The 24,579-nt window shown below is 41.2% G+C and overlaps 1 protein-coding gene across 1 annotated transcript in view; it reads right to left on the bottom strand.

The window, feature by feature from the left end:
- clec16a (C-type lectin domain containing 16A) overlaps window positions 1-24,579 on the bottom strand; it is a 246,720-nt gene that overhangs the window by 119,123 nt on the left and 103,018 nt on the right. Inside the window, exons 15-16 of the mRNA XM_080206958.1 lie at window positions 18,870-18,979; window positions 3,823-3,867 (exon numbers count right to left, since the gene is read on the bottom strand). Of these exons, the coding sequence (XP_080063084.1) occupies window positions 3,823-3,867; window positions 18,870-18,979 (155 nt within the window). The remainder of the gene's footprint in view (window positions 1-3,822; window positions 3,868-18,869; window positions 18,980-24,579) is intronic.

The following is a 24,579-nucleotide window of genomic DNA, read 5'->3' as shown; positions in this document are numbered from 1 at the left end:
CAAGCTGGTCCCAAATTCACAAAAATACCTTCAACCTCTCGTACCTCCCACAATTGTTCTTTCTTGGCCACAAAATATATTGTTGTGGATAACATCAGGAATATCAAGAGACATCTATGTATTTATGCATTCAGTTCCAAGTATTCACTTTCTGAGTTGGTTGTCCCAGATTATGTTGAAGTATCAGTCATGCTGCAGTTGGTTACCCATATTAAACAGCATTTAATGCAATCAGTCCAATGCCTGTATTTAATCCACTCGCACCTCATTTGTATCAGCAAAGTATTTTTTAAACTCATGTACAGAGTAAACAATAAAGGCCCTGAAGCGACTTGCTAAGGCATCATCTTTCATTCCATAGAATCCTACAGTGTAGAAGGAGGCCACTTAGCTCACTGAGCCTGCTCCAGCAACAATCCCACCCAGGCCGTATCCCCATAGCTCCATGTATTTACCCTAGCTAGTCCCCCTGACATTGAGATGCAATTTAGCACGACCAATTCACCTAACTCACACATCTTTGGAGTGTGGGAGGAAACTCCACGCAGATACAGGGAGAACATGCAAACCCCACACAGACAGTGACCTGACGCTGGAATTGAACCCAGGTCCCTGGCACTGTGAGGCAGAAGTGCTAACCACTGTGCCACCATGCTGCCCAGGTCCATGTATACATTTTGTTCCTCTGACTGACCCAGGTACTGATCCACTCCAGAAACTATTCCCCATGCCAATCAATCCTCCATGTAACACTAGCACTCATTGTTTGGGCATCGCTTGAAGAATGGACATTTGAGGAATGCACTGGATGGCTGCTAATACAAATGCAGCCATGCATCAGAATGCGTCATGATCTTCAGAGTAGGAAATGCAAAGGAGACGATACAAAAATAAGTGAAAAGAATTATCTGTAGGAAAAAGGAAATCAGTCAAAAACAGATTTCTTAATTCCCCCTTATACAATTGTACCTACTTTTCTATGTTTAAAAAAAACAAAAACTGATAAAGAAAGTTTTATCTAAAAGTAGGGCTTGCTTTAAAAATTCTTAATTTTAAAATTCCGATTTAAAAGCTCTTCCTACTTGGGGTGGCATGATGCCAATTTGGTTTTCATTGCTACCTTTCAGCATCAGGGACCCGTGTTCGATTCCAGCCTTCAGTGACTATGTGGAATTTACGCATTTTCCCAGTATCTGCATGGGGTTCCTCCAGGTGCTCCAGTTTCCTCCACAGTCCAAAGATATGCAGGTTAGGTGGACTGACTATGCTAAATTGCCCCTTAATGTCCAAAGGATGTGTAAGCTAGGTGGATTGGCCATGTTAAATTGCCCCCGAGACATGAAGGCTAAGGGGATTAGCAGGGTAAATGCGTGGGGTTACAGAGATCGGACACGGGCTGGTCATGGTTAAGATGATCTGTTAGAGACAGCGTGCAGACTTGATGGACCGAATGGCAATCTGTGGGGATTCTTTTAAGTTGGACTGAACTGCTTCATCTGTTGGTTCTTGAAAGCAGCAAGACTGTTGATGCAATAAGAACAAAGTAAAACTGCAATAGTTCTTTAATGCAGTATGACTCAAAATGTTGCAAAACCTGCCCCCAGTGGGAAAGTTAAAAAATTGCCGTTATGTAAATAAATTTCAGAGGAAACTGCATTCCATTTCGGCCAGCCTACTTGATAAATAAACTTATTAAAAATAAAGGTATTGCAAGAAAACCTCTGAAGTAGTCTTATTTTAATCACCAAATGTCTAGGTCTCTGAATAAAAAGCTGATGCTGGCCTACTTTGCAGCATGAATGTAGAATTGTGTACAAACCACAGGCTAGACAAGCAGAGAAAGAAACACTCAAAAATCATTCCAACCCAATAAAAAAAATAAACTAGAAAAATGAATTTATGAAATTTGCCATGCAGAAAGCAGTGATTATATTTGTATAAGTGCAAAAACAAAACAGCGACTACTTGGCAAAACGGCTCAGCTTGTTTTGAGCAACACGCCTATGTTAAAGCATTGAGATAACAGACAGAAAATGCTGGAAATACGTATGCCAGCTGGGTAACATTTGTGCAAGGAGAGTCTAACTTTCAGTTCAACAACTTAACATCAGAAGTGGAAGATGTTAGGGATGAACACCTTTTGAGCAAAAACAGGTGGTGAGGAGAGAGCAAATGTTCATGGGGTACAGCAAGAGGGTTTAAATGACAAAGGGGAAGATGATGCAAGGCAAGTAAGGTGGACAATGGAACAAGTGTAGAAACAAGAGATGGATCCAGAGGAGATGCAAATAGTTACAACAGAAGAGCAGAGGAGAAAGCTGGCTAATACGCGAGAGTCCCCATAGCTCACGTGATAGATCTAAAATTGGTAGTCCAGATTGTCGTGGACCGCTCTGCCTGCAGATATCTAGCATCTACATTATTTTGCTTTGATGTTGTTTAATTTATTATCTCTCTTCCGGAAACATCCTAATACAAAGATGTTCTTCTCTATGATGGAATCTTCATTTCTCTTTTTTTGCCATGTTCACCTGATGGCTCTCTATCATTGCACATGTCATTTAATCACTGCAATAGCTCACCACTCCCTCCGCAATTTTCTCACTTCACACCTTTCTTAAATCTCTGGTATAGGCAAAGTGGTCAAACTCCCTTGGCTCAGGAGCTTGAGGGAGGGGCCAAGGGGAATGGGGAAACATCAAAAGAGGAAAAGAGAGAGACAGCACGTAATCGCGAGTGAGAGAGAACACATGTGAAAAAAGGAAACAGAGCAGAAGGCGAATCTACCCATCTGATTCAATAATGTCCTTTACGGAAAGAAACCTGCTGTCCTTAGCTTGTCTGGCCGACATGTGATTTCAGACCCACTGCAATGTGATTGACTCTCAACTGCCCTTCAACGATAGCTAGGGATGGGCAATAAATGCTGCTCAGCCAGCAATGCCCATGTGCTACAAATAAATGAAAAAAAAGAGAGGGAGACAAAGAAAATGACATTGGGAAAGCAAGAGATCTTTGCCCTCAACCAACCACAAATTGCAAAATGATAATTACAAAACAGTAACAAAAATGTTTCTCCTTAAATGAGGGAATCTTGGCCAAGGATAAAGACATGGTGCAATGACTTTCTACACACCATTCTTGCAAGATTTCCTTGCATTTTCTCCCCCCCACAAGCACAGCAACAATCACACTAATTTTATGGTCAAATTTCACTTTCCACCTCAGGTTTAAGAAAACGGCCTGCACGTGAGCACTTGGCAGTTCTGAGGGCGTGTAACATTTTCTTCATCTTTAGCTTTCTATGCGTTTCCAAGATAAGCACTGCAGATAAAGGAGGCCACTGTCCAAATTAAATTTTCTCCAATGGTGAAAGAAAATTATTAGGTCCATTTTCAGTACGCAAGCGTGGTATTTGAACACAATACTGTCTTTCCTTGGATTATTTGTACTGCTTATCAAAAATGTCAGAATCACATCAAGATAAAATGATAAAAAATTAAAATAATGCATTTTTATTTTATTTTAAACCTTATTCACTCAGTTTATATTTTGCATTTGCAGCAAAACTGCACTCGAATTGTCCAGGTCAATCAATTTTAAAGTGAAGTACATCTAAAACAATTGGAAAAAGGGCATTTTCTTCCCATTATACAGCAGGGAGAACCTGAGTTGTCTGCATTTTCAGTTTACTCTTTTAAATGCATTTTCGAAGCAGATTTCTGGGTTCTATCTTGTTTGAATACCTTACACTAACACCAGCTTGAAAAATACATGAAAATTCCAGAGTAAGATCATGAGATTTATCATCTCCAGCCCTACCTTATAGAAACGCCGCAATAAGTGGACACTTTCTTCCCGTGCACCCTGTACAAAAGAACGAAAAATTATAGAACAGCATGTATAATGGAACAATGAATGCAACTATAACCTAATTAATGGGCACGGAAAAAAAAACCAAGCCCAATTTGGGTTACAAATATATAAATAAAACCGGATCAATTTTAAATCCAAAAGCAAAACAAAATCTAGCCTTATGAGCTTTTGCTATTGTGGAGAGCAGTCTACTCCAATACAAATGCCATTATGTGGAGATGCCGGTGTTGAACTGGGATGGGCACAATAAGCTGTCTCACAACACCAGGTTAAAGTCCAATGTGTTTATTTGGAATCACAAGCTTTCGGAGTGCTGCTCCTCCATCAGCATGTTGGACTTTAACCTGGTGTTGTAAGACGACTTGCAATGCAAATGCAACGAGATGGTGCGCTAAAACAGGTGGTTTTCAGCCTCCAACTTAGTGCCAGAGGTGGTCAAAATATATAGCCGAGGGCTGAGAAACTGTTAACAATTGAGCTCTCTTCCATGCAGTCAAACCCACTTGCTACTTCTTACTGCTGATTATTGATTCAGCTACAGGAATTGATTCTCCAAGACAAAATAAATCAATGGAGTAGTCCATCAGAGATGTGTGAAAGCCATTCACGTTATGTTTCTCCGTCTCCATTTGGTCTCTATCAGTCACAACCTCATAATGGAATTGCAAAGATTTTTGAATCATCTTATTACTCCACAGTCTAGTAATGCATAAAGTAGGTTATTTGGAATTACGTTCTTACAGAAAGCCATTCTTGTGTTTCCAATCAGGTGACTTTAGCATACTAAAGTTCAGCGTCAGGATAAAGCAAATTATGAGCTGCTAAAAAAAGAGACAGGTCAATTTTCCCATGTTACAAAACCCACATAAATAATTCATACCACCACCCGAGGTCCATAAACAAAGATTATTGCATTACAAACAGCAGCAAAGCTTGGGACACTCCAGCAAACCGCCCCCTCTTAAATCATTAAATAAAGAATGTCAACTCTTTCCTGTACTATTGGCCCATTCAGCATGAATTGCAATCTTGCTGTAAACCACAATACAGCTGAGATCAAGCAGTGGTAAGTAACAGAAACCAACGAGCAAATATTTTACGTACTGATGATTTGGAACCTGTTTAGCCACCATTGCTCCCACCTCCCACATTGGCTCCTTCCCCAAATACATATCCCTTTTAATAGCACCTACTTCCAATAATTATTAATTACAGCCCAAAGAACAACTGTTACTCTTTTATCCTGGTATTTGGGCTCTTTAATGTTTTGATCCCCTCCCTCTACACCATGAAAAGGAAAATGGTCCTGCCCCAAATTCATACACAATGTTTCAGATAGAACATCGTTTTTGGACTGACGGCAGCATCCCATCAGTGGAAATGCAATTGAGCAAAGTTGAGTATGAATTCCAGTACTGATGTGATGCCAGTTATGTAAGCCATACATCCCAGTAATTGACTGACTGAACCAAACAATATTCCATTGGTTTCTCCCAGCAGGCAGATGTACTCAACCAGCCCACAATTGCAAATGCAAAACACATTGTCTGATGTGATTCCATGATTGGGCAGCACTTACTCAACAATCCCAAGCATGCAAATATCGACACCAAAGTAAGAGAATTAGTCAAGCTCACATCAGGACTCACTCACACTTAGCAGAAGTGACACACAGGGCCTGCTCTCTGCAAACGCAAGAAATACGTTCTTGCGCATTTTTGTACAAGAACTTGCTGCCGGAGGAGGTACTGGAAACAGCTACAAATGTGACTTTTAAGGGGCGTCTTGACAAATACATGGATAGGATGGGAATAGAGGAACATGGTTCCCGGAAGGGTGGAGAGGTTTTAGTTTAGATGGGTAGCATGGTTAGTGCAGGCTTGGAGGGCTGAAAGGCCTGTTCCTGTGCTGTAATTTTCTTTGTTCTTTGAGCTTGGGCAGCCTTTAGATCCCTGCTGCTTTCTCCATAGTAAAAAGTCTGACAACACCAGGTTTTAGTCCAACCGATTTATTTGATAGTAAACTCACAAGCTTTCGAGGGGACTGAGTTCACCCCAGTCCAACACCGGCACATCCACATCATGGCTTTCTCCATAGGCCAGAGTTGGCTTGCCAACCAGGAACTCTTTTCTCCTATATATTAAATGTAATCGTTTAAATTTGGCATTCTGGCATTAGTCCTGATGAGTGCAAGGTAAAATGATTTGGCAACATTTATGTTTCTTGGATCAAGTTGGGAACAGAAAGGTACAATGGCAGAGGGTGACCTCCAAAAAAAAAATCACAGTGAACAGTGAAATACTTCCTGAATGCATTTCTAAGAACACAATGTTCTCTAATTTTAAGAGCATTCTAGTGTTTTTCATGCCAAAACTGCATAAAAGAAAACAAATTATAGCATAAACATTATTGTCCACATAAACTTGAGGTTGGTAACCCGAGTAACAAATTTACTGGAGTTCTATAAGGATGTGTCTAGGGCGGTGGATAGAGGAGAGCCGGTGGATGTGGTCTTTCTAGATTTTCAGAAGGCGTTTGACAAAGTACCTCACAAGAGGTTATTGCAGAAGGTCGAGGGACATGGAGTTGGGGGTAGGGTGTAAGCGTGGATAGAGGATTGGTTGTCAAATAGGAGGCAGAGAGTGGGGGTCAACGGGTGCTATTCGGATTGGCGGATGGTGACTAGTGGAGTGCCCCAGGGGTCGGTGCTGGGGCCTCAGCTATTTACCATTTATATAGATGATCTGGAGGAGGGAACCGAGTGTAGGGTGTCGAAATTTGCTGATGACACCAAGATTGGGGGAAAGGCAAATTGTGCGGAGGGTGTGGAGAGTCTGCAGAAGGATCTAGATAGGCTGGGCGAATGGCCCAGGAAATGGCAAATGGAATTTAATGTTGGCAAGTGTGAGGTGGTCCACTTTGGTAGGAAGAATGGTAGAAAGGACTATTACTGACGGGGCGAAAAACTGCAGCAGGCGACGGTGCAGAGGGACCTCGGGGTCCTTGTGCATGAGTCGCAAAAACCCAGCTTGCAGGTGCAGCAGGTGGTCAGGAAGGCGAATGGGATGCTGGCCTTCATAGCGAGGGGGATTGAATATAAAAGTAGGGAGGTCTTGCTGCATTGGTGAGGCCACAGCTGGAGTACTGTGTGCAGTTTTGGGCGCCGCACCTGCGCAAAGATATTTTGGCCTTGGAGGGAGTGCAGAGGAGGTTTACTAGGCTGATACCGCAGTTGAGGGGGTTGAGCTATGAGGAGAGGCTGAATAAACTGGGCTTGCACTCGTTAGAGTTTAGAAGAATGAGGGGAGATCTCATTGAGACATATAAGATGATGAATGGAATGGATAGGACAGAGGTGGAGAGACTCTTCCCGCTCAAAAAAAGACAGTAGGACCAGGGGGCACAGCCTCAAGATAAAAGGGGGGCGGTTTAGAACGGAGTTGAGGAGGAACTTCTTCACTCAAAGGGTGATGAATCTCTGGAATTCTCTGCCCATTGAAGTGGTGGAGGCTGCCTCGCTAAATATTTTTAAGACGCAGGTTGATGGGTTCTTGATAAGAGAGGGGATTAAGGGTTATGGGGAGAGGGTGGGAAGGTGGAACTGAGCCACGACAGATCAGCCATGATCTTATTGAATGGCGGGGCAGGCTCGAAGGGCTAGATGGCCTACTCCTGCTCCTATTTCTTATGTTCTTATGTTCTTATGAGTGAAATGGCCATTAAAAGGACTGCATTTCCAATCTCAGTGAGATTGTTGATAAAGATCTGACTACAATATTGAATAGGTCTTGTGTAATTTAAATAGACTTGGCATTAAAACTAAACTCCTACACCGAAAAGTAATTGTCACAAATTTGCTTATCCCTTCTAGACTCAACAAACATTAATTTGTTCAAAACTCAGTTGGCTGTTGTCGAGACTCATCCCCATCTTCACTGAACCTAAATTGAATTTATCACCCTCAACACATGGAATTTTGAACGCAGGGGCGGGATTTGCTGGCACACCGAAGTCGATCTCTTGTGTCAGATTCCCCAGTGGTTGCGGGGTAGCGCGGGGGATTAGCAATCTCAGTGCACATGATAATTAAACAGTGCCTATTAATTGCCCCAATAAACTGTTCACTGACATTCAGCTTTGAGTCCACCACAGCCTCTCGCCTCCAGACCTAATGAGCGTTAAATTCTAAAGCTGCAGTCAGAGTGACTGCCCTTGACATCAAAGCAGCAATTTACTTAGTGTGGCATCAATGAACCCTAACTACATTGAAGTCAATGGGAATCAATGGTGAAATGACTCAAACCAGTGGTGAGTTATCTAACACAAAGGAAGATAATTGATTTCTGGAAGCCAATGATAGCACAGTGGTTAGCACTGCTGCTTCACAGCACCAGGGGTCCAAATTCAATTCCCAGCTTGGGTCATTGTCTGTGTGGAGTCTGCACATTCTCCCCGTGCCTGCATGGGTTTCCTGCAGATGCTTCAGTTTCTTCCCACAATCTAAAACACGTGTTGATTAGGTGCAGTGACCCGAATAGGTGCTTGATTTTGGCGACTAGGGGAACTTCACAGTAACTTCATTGTAGTGTTAATGTAAGCCTTACTTGTGACTGATAAATAAATTAACTTTATCTTGACCCTTGGACATTGCGGCAGTAGTGCCTCAGGACAGTGCCCTAGCCCCAACCACATTCGGCTGCTTTATCAAAGTTTATTGCAAGGTCAGAAGTGGAGGTGTTCACTGACGAAGGGAATGTACCATTTTTCAAATTTATCAATGGTGTTATCAAATGGCAAAGCAGGTTCAAGGGGCTGAACGGCTTATTTCTGATCCAGATTTATATGAATGTTTGCAATTCCGCACCTCAGATAATGAATTTGTCTTTGCCTGAACAGCACGCCAGGTTTGGACAACACTCAGGAATAATCAAGCTACACAAGTGCCTGGCAAGACCATCTCCAACATCTAAACATCCCCCTTGACAGTCAATGGTATTATCCCTTTCTCCAAGGCTGCGGGGAGGGGAGAGCAGTCACACTGACCAGAACTTAATTGAAGCAACCATATAAATACTGTGGCTACTACAGCAGGACAGAGGCCAAAGCATTCTGCAGTAAGTAACTCATCTCCAAACTCTTCCTGCCATTTGCACGGTATAAGTCAGGGGAGTGATGCAATACTCTCCACTTTCCTAAATATCTAAGCTCCAACAGCACTTAAGCAACCAGGTCAAAGCAGCTTGATTGCTACCCAAGTATCCACTCCTTCTATCACCAGTTTACCATGCTGCAGTGTGTACAATCTACAGAAATACTTCAGAAATTTGCAAAGGCTTCTTCGACAGCTTCTAAATCTATGACCTCGATGACCTAGAAAGTCAAGGGGAGCTAGCATATGGGAACATCACCATCTGTAAGTTCCCACCATATCAACCTGGAAATGTACTGCTCTGTCATGTTTCTGGGTCAAAGTTACCGGGTCTAAATTCTAACATCACTGTGGCAGCACCCTCACCACACTGACAGAATTTGAAGAATGCAGGTCACCACTAACTTCGAGGGGAATCGGGGATGGGCAATAAATGCTGGCCTTGCCAGTGATGCCCACATCCCATGAATAAACAACAGAAAATTGTGCTGGATCATCAAACAGCTTCAACAATTGTCAAGTGCACGCATTCAGAATGATGAATTCCCATTTCAATTAGTCTCCCAACAATGCTCCCATTGTCACAGAATATGACTGTTTTCTCAAAAGAAAAGCCATTGGAGCAGCCCACAAAAGGTCAAAACCAAGTAAAACTGCTTTGTGCAGTCACACCCACCAAATCTATATCGTGTTTGCATGCTTGGTTGACTTACAATAAAAATGTTGGAGTAGAATTTCCACACACAGTGCATATCAAGTTTCTGAGATTCCCCCTTCATTCTTCTGAACTCCAGCGAATCCAATCCTAACTGACTCAATCTCTCCTCATACGTCAGTCCTGCCATCCCAAGAATTAATCTGATAAAACTTTTCTGCACTTCCTCTAGAGCAAGAGCTTTCTTCCTCAGATAAGGAGACCCCAAAACTGTTAACAACATTCCAGGTGTGGCTTCACCGTGGCCCTGTACAATGGCATTAAGATATCCCTGCTCCCTTAGTCTTACCCTCTCACTGTGAAAGCCAGAATACCATAAGACATGGGAGCAGAATTAGGCCACTCGGCCCATCAAGTCTGCTCCACCATTCAATTATGACTGATATTTTTCTCATCCCCATTCTCCTGCCTTTTCCCCATAATCCCTGATCCCCTTATTAATCAAGAACCTATCTAACTCTGTGTTGAAGACACCCAACGAGCGGGCCTCCACAGCCTTCTGCAGAAAGGAGTTCCACAGATTCACCACTCTCTGGCTGAAGAAATTCCTCCTCATCTCTGTTTAAGTCTGAGGCTGTGGCCTCTGGTTCTAGTTTTTCCTACTAGTGGAAACATCCTCCCCTTGTCCACTCTATCCAGACCTCGCAGTATCCTGTAAGTTTCAATAAGATCCCCCCCTCATCCTTCTAAACTCTAAGCTCAACGATGTTTTGTAAGGTCAGTTTTAGTTACTCACAGGTGGTATATTTCATACTCTTAATAAAAATGCTTGTTTTTTGAGATTAATCTGTTTTCAACAATACTAATAAAACTGTTCACAGTTACCACCCTAAATGCATTGAAATCATATAAACAAAAATCTAATAAAGACACCTGCAATAATAAAACAAACACTCGGGTGATCCAAATTTAAACAGCTTTGGTGGCATGTGGAGCTTTGTGGCCAACATTTTTAATAGGTGAGAAAATACATTCACTCAGACTAAATACCTGCACAGTCTCAGCCCCAGAACTCAGCAGGTTCTTTGCCTCTTTGGATACTGAGTGAAAAACTGCCCAATCTACTGAAAATATTTACAGTACTTACAATATGACGGGTGGCATGGTGGTACAATGGTTAGCACTGCTGCCTCACAGCACCAGGGACCCGGGTTTGATTCCCGGCTTGGGTCGCTGTCTGTGCGGAGTCTGCACAAGTTTCCTCTGGGTGCTCCAGTTTCCTTCCACAATCCGAAGGACATGCTGGTTAGGTGCACTGGCTGTACTACCCAAACAGGCACCGGAGTGGGCAACTAGGGGATTTCCAGAGTAACTTCATTGCAGTGTTAACATAAGCCTGCTTATGACACTAATAAACTTAGAAAGTTAAAAAAAAGGACACCTGCAAATAAACGCTAGCTCATGTCAGTCTCTATGTTTACATATTTCATCTAACATCAAGGAATGTTTAATTCTAAAAAGTACATTAAAAATTACACACAATTACATAATTCCTGGAAGGTTTAATGTCTGTAATTATGCAAACAGGTCAGCGGAAACTTGTATGTCATAAAATCATTTCAGATAACTAGTGCAATTTAGAACACAATTTGCACCCAGCTTGCCAATTGTGGAAACTCTCCTGCTACATATCTCAAAGGAAATAGTTAACAGGTTGCCTTCTTTGTCCACAGACGCCATTAATTTTATTCAAGTGGAACAGTTGCTCTGGAATTTGAGTGTTAGAGACACAGGTGTGCTACAAATCAAATGAACGTGCACACTTGAAAACATTAAAAGGTTTACTCCCTTACCTCATCAAGGAGATGGGGAAATATTTGTCATTTGGCGATTATGAGCTCCTAGGTCCAGATGAACTAACCAAATGCCACAGCCTTGGATTAAGGAACCAATTTACTTTCAAAATCAGCATCTGTGCCATGGTAGATTTAATAGGTGCCAGATTTAATTGGTAGCACGAGCTTTCATGCTGCTCCTGCATCACCTGATGAAAGAGCAGCACTCTGAAAGCTCATGCTACCAAATAAATCTGTTGTACTTTAACCTGGTGTTGTGAGGCTTCTTACTGTACAACAGGCTAGTAATCAACAAATTACATGAACCTATGGACTAACAGATCAGTTACTTCTCTGACAGCCAGTGAGCCAAAATATTACACAGGATCTTGACTGAAGCAAAATTACAATGAAATGATTAGGAACAAAATGTTTGGAAACTCAGAAAAAGTTAGAAAAGGATCCAAATGTGCAATGCTTAAATTTTTCAATAAACTGATCAGCAGCCTAACCTATTGCATATCTGAAATATTATCTGAACATGGCACCACGATTATTAGCAAATGGTCAGTACGGCTGCCTCTCAGTGCCAGGGATCTGGGTTCAATTCCAGCCTTGGATGACTTTGTGGAGTTTACATGTTCTCCCCATGTCCATGTGGGCTTCCTCCAAATTCTCCCACAGTCCAAAGATGTAGAGGTTAGGGAGATTGGCCATGCTTAATTGCCCCACAGTGTCCTAAGATGTGATGGTTAGGGAGATAAGTAAGGTAATTATGTGGGGTTATGGGGATAGGGTCTACGTAACATGCTCTATCGGAGAGTCAGTGCAGACTTGATGGGCCAAATGGCCTCCTTCTATACCGCAGGGACTTTAAGATTTGAAAAGCAAGCTTTGTACACACACATGGATGTCATTTTAAAAAGAGTCAATTTTTTCACCATGAGATCAGCAAATTCATGAAAGGACAGTCTAACTTTGTTTCTCCAGTGTGTGGATAAGATATCTTCTGGAATAAAGGGAATGTTTGGGAGGTGAAGTGAGTCTGATATTACATAAGGTTTATTTCTATTTTGTCAAAGAAATAACCTGGAACTATTCCAATTTTGTTAGACCAGAGAGTCTTGTACTCCTAGCATTGATGGGGAAGGTAATGCTTGGGTTTAAATTTCTGATTAGACACTGACACCTGCTGGGAAGTGTACTGTGAGCTGCAATACTCCACACAATCAAAGATGAATATCAATTTTCACAAGGCACGCATATCAAGTTTCAGAGAATAACCAGCTGGACAAGCTTTCACCAGGTGGTGAAAATGGTGGTGGAACAAAACACCAGCCTTCACTTCACACACGCTGAACGCAGTGAGCGAAATAGAAACAAAACTGCAGATTTTCAGACTTCATTTTCCTGCAATTTCTCTTCTCTGAGGGGCTGATTTCACTGTAGGTCCCAGAAGTAAAAATAAAATCGAAAACGAGAGAGGGATTTCTCAAATGTACTTTCTTCCCATTTTAGGCTAAACCCCTATAAGCATGTAGGCCAACGAGAAAATTGCAAACTCATCTCCGGCTTGTGAAAGGCTTCTTTCCAGTCAATGGGGCTTTCACATTACTTACAGAAGGGCAATTTAAATGTCTGTCGCAAGATCAGGAGAAATAAATGTGTGCTAAAGAACAGAAAGGGATAGAAGTCAAATTTAATCAAAATCAATCTGTAATAATTGAGGTCACTAATGATCTTGCAAAAGCTTATTAATACAATGCAACACAGACAAGGTACAACAGCCCAAGTATGCTTGCAAGTTTTCTTTATCTTGACCCAAAATCTGTACATGACGTCTGAATATTAGTTGGTGTATTTGTACAGATAATTGCCATGAAACACCACAAGTCTTATTTCATAGCAGACCTTTTAATCTTTTTAAAGTTTATTTAATTATTAGTCACAAGTAAGGCTTACATTAACACTGCAATGAAGTTACTGCAAAATTCCTCCAGTTGCCACACTCTGGCGCCTGTTCAGGTCAATGCACCTAACCAGATTGTGGGAGGAAACCGAAGCACCCAGAGGAAATCCAAGCAGACACGCGGAGAACGTGCAAACTCCACACGACGGTGACCCAAGGCAGGGAATCGAACCTGGGTCCCTGATACTGCGAGGCAGTAGTGCCAACCACTGTGGCACCATGCTGCTCCATTACCATTTACCGTTGCTAATATAAACACTAAAACTGACTAAGGCATTATAAAATGGTTGAAGATTATAATTTAAAAGTTATTTTAGAGGATGTCGAGAGTGCCTGGTTTCCAACTCCATCTGGCTGCATTATTCCATTACGTTACCCTGTCAAAAGCAGTAGAGGTCATCTGCAACATTAGAGAACTGGGATCTCAGATCTTTCCAGACATGAAGGAAGAGTTTTAATCTCAAAGGCTGTGACTATTCCAATGCATTCCTCCGGTCTCCTATCTTCTGTAAATTGGAAGTCATCCAAATTTTTGCAGCCCAGTATTCGTGTTTTCCGATCACCAATGCTTGTTAACTCAGATGGCAATGTCTGGATTTTAAAATTCCCATACTTGTTTTTAAATCCTCCCATGGCCCAATGAAGCCCAGTCCATCACGCAAACCAGCCTCTCATCCATTGACTCTATCTATACTTTCCACTGCCTCGGCAAAGTAGCCAGCATAAATCAAGGACCCCAAGCACCCCAGACATGCTCTCTTCCATCAGGAAAAAGATGCAAAAGTCTGAGGACACCAAACTTCTCAAGAATAGCTTCTTCCCTGCTGCCATCAGTCTTTTGAATGTACCTACCTCGTACTAAGCTGATCTTTTCTATATCCTAGCTCTAACTGTAACACTACATTCTGCACTCTCTCCTTTATTTCTCTATGAACAGTATGTTTTGTCTGTACAGCCTGCAATAAACAATACTTTTCAGTGTATACTAATATATGTGACAATAATAAATCAAATCAAATCTCCCCATCTCTATAATGTCCTCAGCACCCTGCTTCAAAGCTTTCTTCCTTCTTCTAATTCTGTTCCCTAATTTTAATTGCTCCACCATTGACGGCTGTTTCTTCAGCTGTCTATGCCCCAAGGTCTGGAATACCCTACCCTGTGTTTCTCAGCATCTCTACCTCATTTAAGGTGCTCTTTAAAACCTCGGACTAAGCTTTCGGGCAGGTGACCAAATATGTCTTGTGTCTCATGTCATACTTTGTTTTATAAAATTCCTGTGAAGTACTTTGGGATGGTTCATTATGTTAAAGATGCATTGTTAGTGGTTATTGCTGTTGTAATCGTCATAGCAGAACCACAAAGCATAAGGAATAAATGACTGGGGTAAAAGAATGAGGACTTTTTTTTTTAACAAGAGAGGTAGAACTGCAAGATAAAATATTTTTGCATCAGTGCATTTGGCAAATCTGCTCTCCATATTACAACAAATGTAATGGAGAAGGCAAAAAAAATTCCAAATTGTGAAAAGCTCAAAACAGTGAAGGTCCAAAGAGGCTTAAGGGTGCGTATACACAGAAGTTTTAACTGTCACAAACAGCTACAAGAAAAATAAAATCCACAAGGCTAATGTAGTGCTGGTCTTTATATCTACAGGAATAGAACAGAAGGGAGTAGAAGTCAGGCACAGCTATAGAAAGCTACGGCTTGACTATACCTGGAGAACTGTGACCAGTTTTGCTCACCATAGCTTGAGAAGGATATACTGCCCTTGAAGGGAGTGGATAAAAGGTAATATCTAAATTCTGAAGACTAAATTGAGAGAGATTACACAAGCTAGGGTTGTATTTCCTAGAATTTAGGAAAATGAATGGACAATTTAATCAAAGATTACATGATATTAAGGTGGTAGCCATGATGTGGAGATGCTGGCGTTGGACTGGGGTGGGCACAGTAAGAATTCTCACAACACCAGATTAAAGTCCAACAAATTTATTTGGTAGCACAAGCTTTCGGAGCACTGCTCCTTCAACAAGGAGCAGCACTCTGAAAGTTTGTGCTACCAAATAAACCTGTTGGACTTTAACCTGGTGTTGAGAGACTTCTTACTGTGATATTAAAAGGCATTGATAGATTAGATGAGATTTCCAGTGGTTGGGGAATGTAGGAATAGGGGTCGTAGCCTAAAATTTTTAGGCAAGCCTCTCAGGAGTGAAGATAAAAGCAATTCTTCATGAAAAAGATGATAGCAATTTGGCACACTCTTCCACAAATGGCAGTTGCCTCTTGTCAGTTGATGATTTTAAATTTCTCCTGCATATGAAGTCATCACACAATACACTTAAAACACCTCCTGTGATTCAGAGATTTTGTGCCCAAGTGCATCAGTTGATAGCAATAATAGCACCTTTAACATAGTTAAATGCCCTAATAATAGCATTCACAGGGCTATTATCAGCTACCTAAGCAAATCAAAAGCTTGGTCAGAAGTTGGTCTTGTGCAGTAATTTTGGATCGGTTTAGGCATCCGGTGGCATGCAAATCAATGGAGTAATGACCAGATTATAGTCCATCCACTTCCAATAGTTTCAAAGCAAAGTTTATACATTTTGGGTGAGAAAAAAAAATTGAACCCACTTTCAAACAAGAAAGTATCATTTGAAAAACAGAATCAAGATCCTTCTCAAAATCAATCTCTATTACGATTTTCCATGGAAATATGGAGAAGCATAATGACTTACAAAGCATTTTACTCCATAAGCTTACAGTAAATAAATTAAATTATTTAACATATGCCAAGATTGCATCATAAAATAAAACACTTTGATACATCTAGCTTTAGCTTTGTAGTGGTTACCAATCTCTTTGGTTTTACAAAATAAACAGAATACACCTCAAAATTTTTGCAAAGCAGTCTGGCAGTTACATAGTCACAAAATAATGAAGACAAGTCTCCTCAGTGCCTATGAAGCCTACTGAGATGAACCCAATAACATTTATGCCAATTAACATTACTTTATGCTGACGCGTGTTTCCAGAATGCCAAATGACAAAAATCCTGTTCTAGAAAAAGGGGACAGTATGGTAAAGTCTAGGAAAACTGTGCCAAAGCTATAAAACGAGAAAGAGGTTTTTAGACTACTAGGATTGTATTCAGGATGCGGACCCCAGCTCCAAGGGGCATGCAGGAATTGGTGAAAGACTTGCTGAATCAATCCCCAGCTTCAAAAGATGAACATCAAAAAAAAATCAGATTAGGAGTAGACCATTCAGCCCATTGAGCCCACTCCACCATTCAATGAGATGATAGCTGATCTTCTACATTAACACCATCCTCCAGCACTACTCCCCCCTCCTCTCCCACCGTATCCCTCTCTTTTTATTATGCAAAAATCTTTGTTCTCAAACTTGAACATGCTCAATGACATACCTCCACATGAGAATTACAGGATTGTCCAATGAATAATCACTGTCACTTTGATTCATACTTTTAGAAAAACACATTTAGGTATATACACCTCCATTGAAACCTAAAGTCATCCATTTGGGGAATATCAATTGCCAAGACCAGTCAATGGGGATTTGCTTGGCCATTTTATATGACAATAAAGTATCAAGTCTCTATTGAACCAAATGTGGTAAATGGAATCAGCCATTAGCAGATGAAGGATCTGAGTCTGTTTTGCAGCATGAGTGGGTCCTTGAGAAAACACAATGTTCCAAGTGTTGACTGTCCTTCAAGGATATCAGGATGCTTATTGAACATTGTCTGCTAAAAACATCAATGATTCTGTACAGCTGCATCCATGAGTGATAAGGATGTAAATGAAGGATTAAAATTCTATTGGTTGAAAGTGCACATCAAACTGTTAGGCTACTTAACTGGTGTGTTTTCTCTCATTGGCTAAAAAGAGCTGTAACTGTGGAACTCTGTTAGAACACCATAGCAAATTTCACTGTTTTTTCAAGTTTGCAAAGACTGAATACTCACCGTGCATTGTCTGGTTACTCCTCAACACAAACAGCAGATAGAACAGATGTTCTTCATCAATACTCACCATCTCAATGTGTTATAGTTTAAAAAGTATTTTTAGATTTCCAAGCAAGTGATAACTGCTTATATCTACCATTCTTCTCAGCTTGCACATTATTTAGACTATTTTAGGTTTCATGAGAACTGGCTGACGTCAGATTTCATTTCCTTCACAGCTCAGTTGACAGAATTACATACGGGAGAATTGTCGAAGAAAACTAACGTGCGCCGCAGTTAGTGGTGCTAATACTATTTAGAATTATATATCCAGGTATCTCATTATTTCATTTTCCCCCTCAAACACAAACATACAAAAATCATTACTTTGCAGATTTTCATGTCCCTCATGAGATGTACATACACATTAATGTAACATCTATAATTTTCTCATCACTCAAAATGATGCTGTCTTTGTCCAAGCCATGTTAATAATGCTATCTTGCAGCTCTGTTGCTGCATGTCGTGTTAGCTAATTTTCTCAACATTATGAGTCACTAATTTGAATATCTGAATTATCTTAGAAAAAAAATGTTCAAATCTTAAAGTATAAAGCAGGCGGATTGGCACACCTCTTGTTTTAATGCGATTGGGTCAATTGTTCCAATGCTCCAACATAGAATTGTTTCTTCATTAATAATACATTTGTTGGAAAACCATTAGACTAACAACAGGAACAGTGTCTGTTTGGAAGTTATAACTTCTGAGTTGCAACCTACAGTTTTCTGTCCTTTTTTTCAAAAGCTAAAATCTCATTTTTAAGAAACTTGTGCTCAAGAGTTGGCGTTGAAATTGCTTCAACAATTAATGGACCACAAACACTCTAATGGAATGGCTATCACAGTCATGAAGTAGCTAAAAATTCTGATCTACGTCACACACATATCAACAATGTGGAGATGCCGGCACAGGACTGGAGTGGGCACAGTAAGACGACTCACAACACTAGGTTACACGAGGCCATCATTTGATGAAGCAGCAGCGCTCCAAAAGCTCATGATTCCAAATAAATCTGTTGGACTTTAACCTGGTGTTGAGACTTCTTACTGTACACACACCAACAGTCGCAATGTGGAAAATGTTAAATTCTATTCACAAAGCAAGCTCTGTCATCAAACTGGAAGAAAGAGCACATTTGTATTTATAAATGGACGCCAACTAGTTGTGCAATCGGTTAAGCCCTTTACTTTTATCCATTCTTTTAGAAGTGCTTTACTTCTTTCTTTGGAATTAAGTTGTCTCAATAACGCAATATCTTGAACGTAATTGAAAAAACCTACCATGCACAAAGATGCCAGATTTACTGATAATGTGTTTTTGCATGACAAAGGTTTTTAAAAGTCTAAAATCATTACCTCGTAACAAGCAAGATGCACATCTTTAATAATGCAGTTGCCACCTGATAGTACAAGTTGTTTAAGTAAGAGGCAGGCAAGCTCTAACGTCGCCAAGCGGATTTTCCCATCTGTGAAGAGAAATAAAGTAATAATACTTTCAAATTGCTAGCAACATTTTCTGTATTCAACATGGTATCAAGCTAAGCTGCATCCAGACTTTAATCACCACTGTTATACATGCCTTTTTAGCCAAACAATGCTTGCTTTGTAATTAAGCATTACCAGGATGCAGTTATTTTGGAAGATCATCCTTGAAAAGAAGGTCAAAGGTTGTTGCAAGATTCTTACATTTGTTAACAAGGGAACTTTAAGACAACTTTCGTTCCAAGTCAAGACATCTGTTCTCTTCAAAATTAAATGATTTTATGCTTGTTCATGACAATCTGGCTATATCTTTGCAGAACAGAAACTACTCAGTACAAAGATAAAATAGTTACGCTGCCTGAACTTCTGTACAAACGAACTGATGACCAATTATTCTGTGCCTTATGGATACTAAAAGAAATCTGAGTGCCTATATTTCCCTGCGCATTCATTGTCATTTTGTGTAGATGAAACCCCAAAAGTTGGGCAGGTCACAGCATTTTAAATAATCAATAAGCAGACTTGACAACTGAACCGCAGAGGAGGTCACCAAATGGGTGCATGCCCTGCTCCACCCCAAATCAGCCTCTTACTTCTGTCCCTGGCCCTCTCTCCTAGGTATTAAGTGTATCAGCCAGCTATCAATCAGTATATTTAAAAACATGATAAACAATAACAGTGTTACACAAAGAGAAATTGATAGCATTTTATACATGATTAATTGGGCACTTAATGCCAGGCATGTAAACTTTGCCTTCCAAAATGTCATCGAGATGCTGCTGCATGGGATTATTTTTAACTTGTGCATTAAACCACCTTTTGCCAATCTTTTTGCTTTGGTTTACAAAAGCTGCAATTTTGAAAACCTCTCAAATTTGTGATACAGAAACTCAAAGCGCTTGTGTGCGCAAGTCAAGCAGCATAATCGAGCTAATAATGAACAGAGACCAATGCTTTTTTTAATATACATATACTGCAGTGACTAGTGGTGTGCCTCAGTGATCAGTGTTGGGACTGCAATTGTTTACGATTTACATAGATGATTTGGAGTTGGGGACCAAGTGTAGCGTGTCAAAATTTGCAGATGACACTTAGATAGCTGGCAGAGCAAAGTGTGCAGAGGATGCAGAAAGTCTGCAAAGGTATACAGACAATCTAAGTGAGTGGGTGAGGATCTGGCAGATGGAGTACAATGTTGGTAAATGTGTGGTCATCCATTTTGGTAGGAATAACAGCAAAATGGATTATTTAAATAGTCAAAAATTGCAGCATGCTGCTGTGCAGAGGGACCTGGGTGTCCTTGTGCAGGAATTTCAAAGAGTTGGTTTGCAGGTGATTAAGGCGGCAAATAGAATTCTGTCATTCATTGCCAGAGGGACGGAGTTTAAAAACAGCGAGATTATGTTGCAGCAGTATAAGGTACTGGTGAGGCCACACCTAGAGTACTATGTACAGTTTGGTCTCCTTACTTGAGAAAGGATATACTGGCAATGGAGGGGGTGCAGAGGAGATTCACTAGGTTGATTGTGGAGTTGACAGGATTGGCTTATGAGTAGACTGGGGCCATACTCATTGGAATTCAGAAGAATGAGGGGCGATTTTATAGAAACATTCAAGATTATGAAGGGATTGGATAAGATAGAAACAGGAAAGTTGTTTCCACTGACAAATGAAACTAGAACTAGGATTTGGAGAGGGTACAAAAAAGATTTACCAGGGTGTGACCTGGTATGGAGGGCTTAGTTATGAGGAGATGTTGGAGAAACTTGGTTTGTTCTCACTGGAACGACAGAGGTTGAGAGGAGACCTGATAGAACTCTACAGGATTCTGAAGGGCATGGGCTGAGAGGATGGCGAAAAACTGCAGCAGGCGACGGTGCAGAGGGACCTCGGGGTCCTTGTGCATGAGTCGCAAAAACCCAGCTTGCAGGTGCAGCAGGTGGTCAAGAAGGCGAATGGGATGCTGGCCTTCATAGCGAAGGGGATTGAATATAAAAGTAGGGAGGTCTTGCTGCAGCTGTATAGGGCATTGGTGAGGCCGCAACTGGAGTACTGTGTGCATTTTTGGGCGCCGCACCTGCGCAAAGATATTTTGGCCTTGGAGGGAGTGCAGAGGAGGTTTACTAGGCTGATACCGGAGTTGAGGGGGTTGAGCTATGAGGAGAGGCTGAATAAACTGGGCTTGTACTCGTTAGAGTTTAGAAGAATGAGAGGAGATCTCATTGAGACGTATAAGATGATGAATGGGATGGATAGGATAGAGGTGGAAAGACTCTTCCTGCTCAAAAAAGACAATAGGACTAGGGGGCACAGCCTCAAGATAAAAGGGGGGCGGTTTAGAACGGAGTTGAGGAGGAACTTCTTCACTCAAAGGGTGGTGAATCTCTGGAATTCTCTGCCCGTTGAAGTGGTGGAGGCTGCCTCGCTAAATATTTTTAAGACGCGGGTTGATGGGTTTTTGATAGGAGAGGGGATTAAGGGTTATGGGGAGAGGGCGGGAAAGTGGAACTGAGCAGCGACAGATCAGCCATGATCTTATTGAATGGCGGGGCAGGCTCGAAGGGCTGGATGGCCTACTCCTGCTCCTATTTCTTATGTTATGTTCTTATGGTCAGAAGCTTTTTTCCAGGGTGGAAGAGTCAAGTACTAGGGGACATAGGTTTAAGGTGCAAAGAGCAAGGTTTAAAGGAGATGTAAGAAGCAAGTTTTTTTTCTTGCAGAGGGTGGAGGATGCCTGGTACTCACTGCCAGGGGAGGTAGTGGAAGCAGATATAATAGTGACTTTTAAGGGGCGTCGGACAAATGTATGAATAGGATGGGAATGGAGGGAAATGGTCACCGGAGGGTAGGAGGTTTTAGCTCAATCAGGCAGCATGCTTCGGTGCAGACTTGGGGGGCCGAAAGGCTTGTTCCTGTGCTGTAGTTTTCTTTGTTCCATGTCCAAATGCAGAAAGACTTGAACAATATCCAGGCTTGAGCTGACAAGTGGCAAATAACATTTATGCCACACAAGTGCCAGACAATGACCATCTCCAACAAGTGTCGTCGCCCTCTGACATTCAATGTAATTACCATTAAAAAATTCCCCACCATCAACACTCATTGACCAGAAACAGAACTGGATTGGCCATATAAATATTATGGCTACCAAAGCAGATCAAAGGCTAAGAATCCTGTGGCGAGTAACACACCTCCTGACTCCCCAAAGACTGTCCACCATCTATAAGGCACAAGTCAGGATTATGATGGAGTACTCTCCACTTGCCCAGATGAGTGCAATTCCAACACTCAAGAAGCTTGACACCATCCAGGACAAAGCAGCCCACTTGATTGCTATCCCTTCCACAAACATTCACTCCCACCACCGACGAAAAGTGGCACTAAGTGTACCATCTACAAGATGCACCGCAGGAACTTGTTTCTTAGGCAGCACCTTTCACACTCATGACCACCACCATCTAGAAGGACGAGGACAGCAGATACCTGGGAATGCCACCACCTGGAAGTTCCTTCCCAAGTGACTCACCAAACTGACTTAGTATCACTGTTGCTTCTCTGTTACTGGGTCAAAATACCTGGAACTCCATCCACAGCAGTTCTGTGAATGCACCTACACCTCAGAGACTGCAGCGGTTTTAGAATGCAGTTCACTAGCACCTTCTCAAGGGCAACTAGGGATGGGCAAGAAAAATTGGCCTAGCTAGCAACAGCCACCACTGAATTTTAAAGAATGGAATGAAGGGGATAAAATCTTAGAGCATTTGCGTTTTGAAAATGTTAAGAAAAATGATAGCTGTGATTTATTTATATGGCATATCTCTCAGACAGGCCAAAGAAAAGTCAATTAAAAACTCAGAAGGGACGAAAGTAGCACTTCTTCTAGGCCAAGAATAGATGCAAGTCAGTGTTTGGATATTAATTTTGAAACCTGGTAATTATATCCTGATACAGCCAGCCAAAATTAAGCCGCAAACAACACCCTTTCAGTGGTTATCATTAAAACAATAAAAATTACACAAGACCATCTGGATCAAAGTCATTTAAATAAACACAAGATAGGGAATAGTTTGCAGAATACATTCAAGACTTCCTCTTAGACAAGTAGATTTCATCTCCAGTTCCAAAAAGGAAATAAATAATTAGGAAATGAAACGAGAATTATGCAAAAAAGCATACGACTATAATTATGAAATAGAAACCACAACAGTAAGGTACAATGTAAAATAAAATGTTTAACAAATAAGTGCTGGATCGAAAGAGACAGAGCAGGTCAGAGGCTGGGAATCATGTGGTTAGTAAGTCACCTCCTGACTCCCCAAAGACTGTCCACCATCTATAAGGTACAAGTCAGGAGTCTGATGGAATATTCCCCATTTGCCTGGATGAGTGCAGCTCCAACAATACTCAGAACAAAGCAGTCCGCTTGATTGGTACCCCATCCACAAATATTCACTCCCTACATCATCAGTGTCCAATGGGAGAAGTGTGTACAAGATGCACTGCAGTAACTCACCAAGGCTCCTTCAACAGCGCCTTCCAAACCCATATCCATTGCACCAGGTTAAAGTCCAACAGGTTTATTTAGAATCACTTTCGGAGCACTTTCCTTCATCAGATGAGACCTGATGAAGAGACCTGACCCCTCTTGAAGGAGCAGCACTCCGAAAGCTTGTGATTCCAAATAAACCTGTTGGACTTTAACCTGGTGTTGAGAGACTTCTTACTGTGCACAACCCAGTTCAACACCAGTGCCTCCACATCATATCCACTACCATCTAGAAGGACAATGGCAGCAAACTCATTGCAAAGCCATCACTTGGAAATTCCTCTAAGCTACTTGCCCCCATCCAGACTCGGAATTACATTACTTTTTTTTAAACTGTCGCTGAGTCAAAATCCTGGAATTCCCTCCCTAACAGCACTGTGGATGTGCCTACACCAGAGTCTGCAACAGTTCAAAAAGGGAGCTCACCACCATCTTCTCAAGGGCAATTGGGGGTGGGCACTAAATGCTGGCCTAGCCAGCGAAGCCCGTGAATGAATTTTTAAAAACTGGTTCAATTAACTGGATAGAAAAGTTACTGAATAGAATGGGGAAATCAGCAGTGGAAAAATTTCAGTTGAGACAATCAATATTTGCAGAAAGAGAAAAGGGAGAGCAATGGTTTAAATTCCATGGATAAACAGAGACATTAAAACTGAACTGGAACGTCAGGGGGAGGCATATGACTAAACAATGCGAGACAAATACTGAAAAATAAAGCAAGACAGTGAAGTGAATGAAAAAGAAATGAAACGAAAGAAATGATAATAGATGGAAAATTACAGAAAAGACTTAAATTAGTATATCACAAATAAAAAATGAATGCCAGGCATGAAGGGAGACAGCATCTCATCTTCTGACTGGACATTCTATGGCCTTCTGGACTCAATATTGAGTTCAAGAATTTTACATTGTAACATTTGCTTCTACTGGCTTGGTTTTCTCTTATTTCTTTCTTTATTCTGCATTTAGAGGTCAGGGCACATCTTTTGTTTCTTTACTTTGTCCATTATCATTACCATGGGTTTTTGCAGCATGTAA

Source organism: Carcharhinus amblyrhynchos, chromosome 18 (genome assembly GCF_965287045.1).
Source record: "Carcharhinus amblyrhynchos chromosome 18, sCarAmb.v2.hapA, whole genome shotgun sequence".
Taxonomy (NCBI): domain Eukaryota; kingdom Metazoa; phylum Chordata; class Chondrichthyes; order Carcharhiniformes; family Carcharhinidae; genus Carcharhinus; species Carcharhinus amblyrhynchos.
This window is presented reverse-complemented; position numbering and strand designations above follow the sequence as displayed.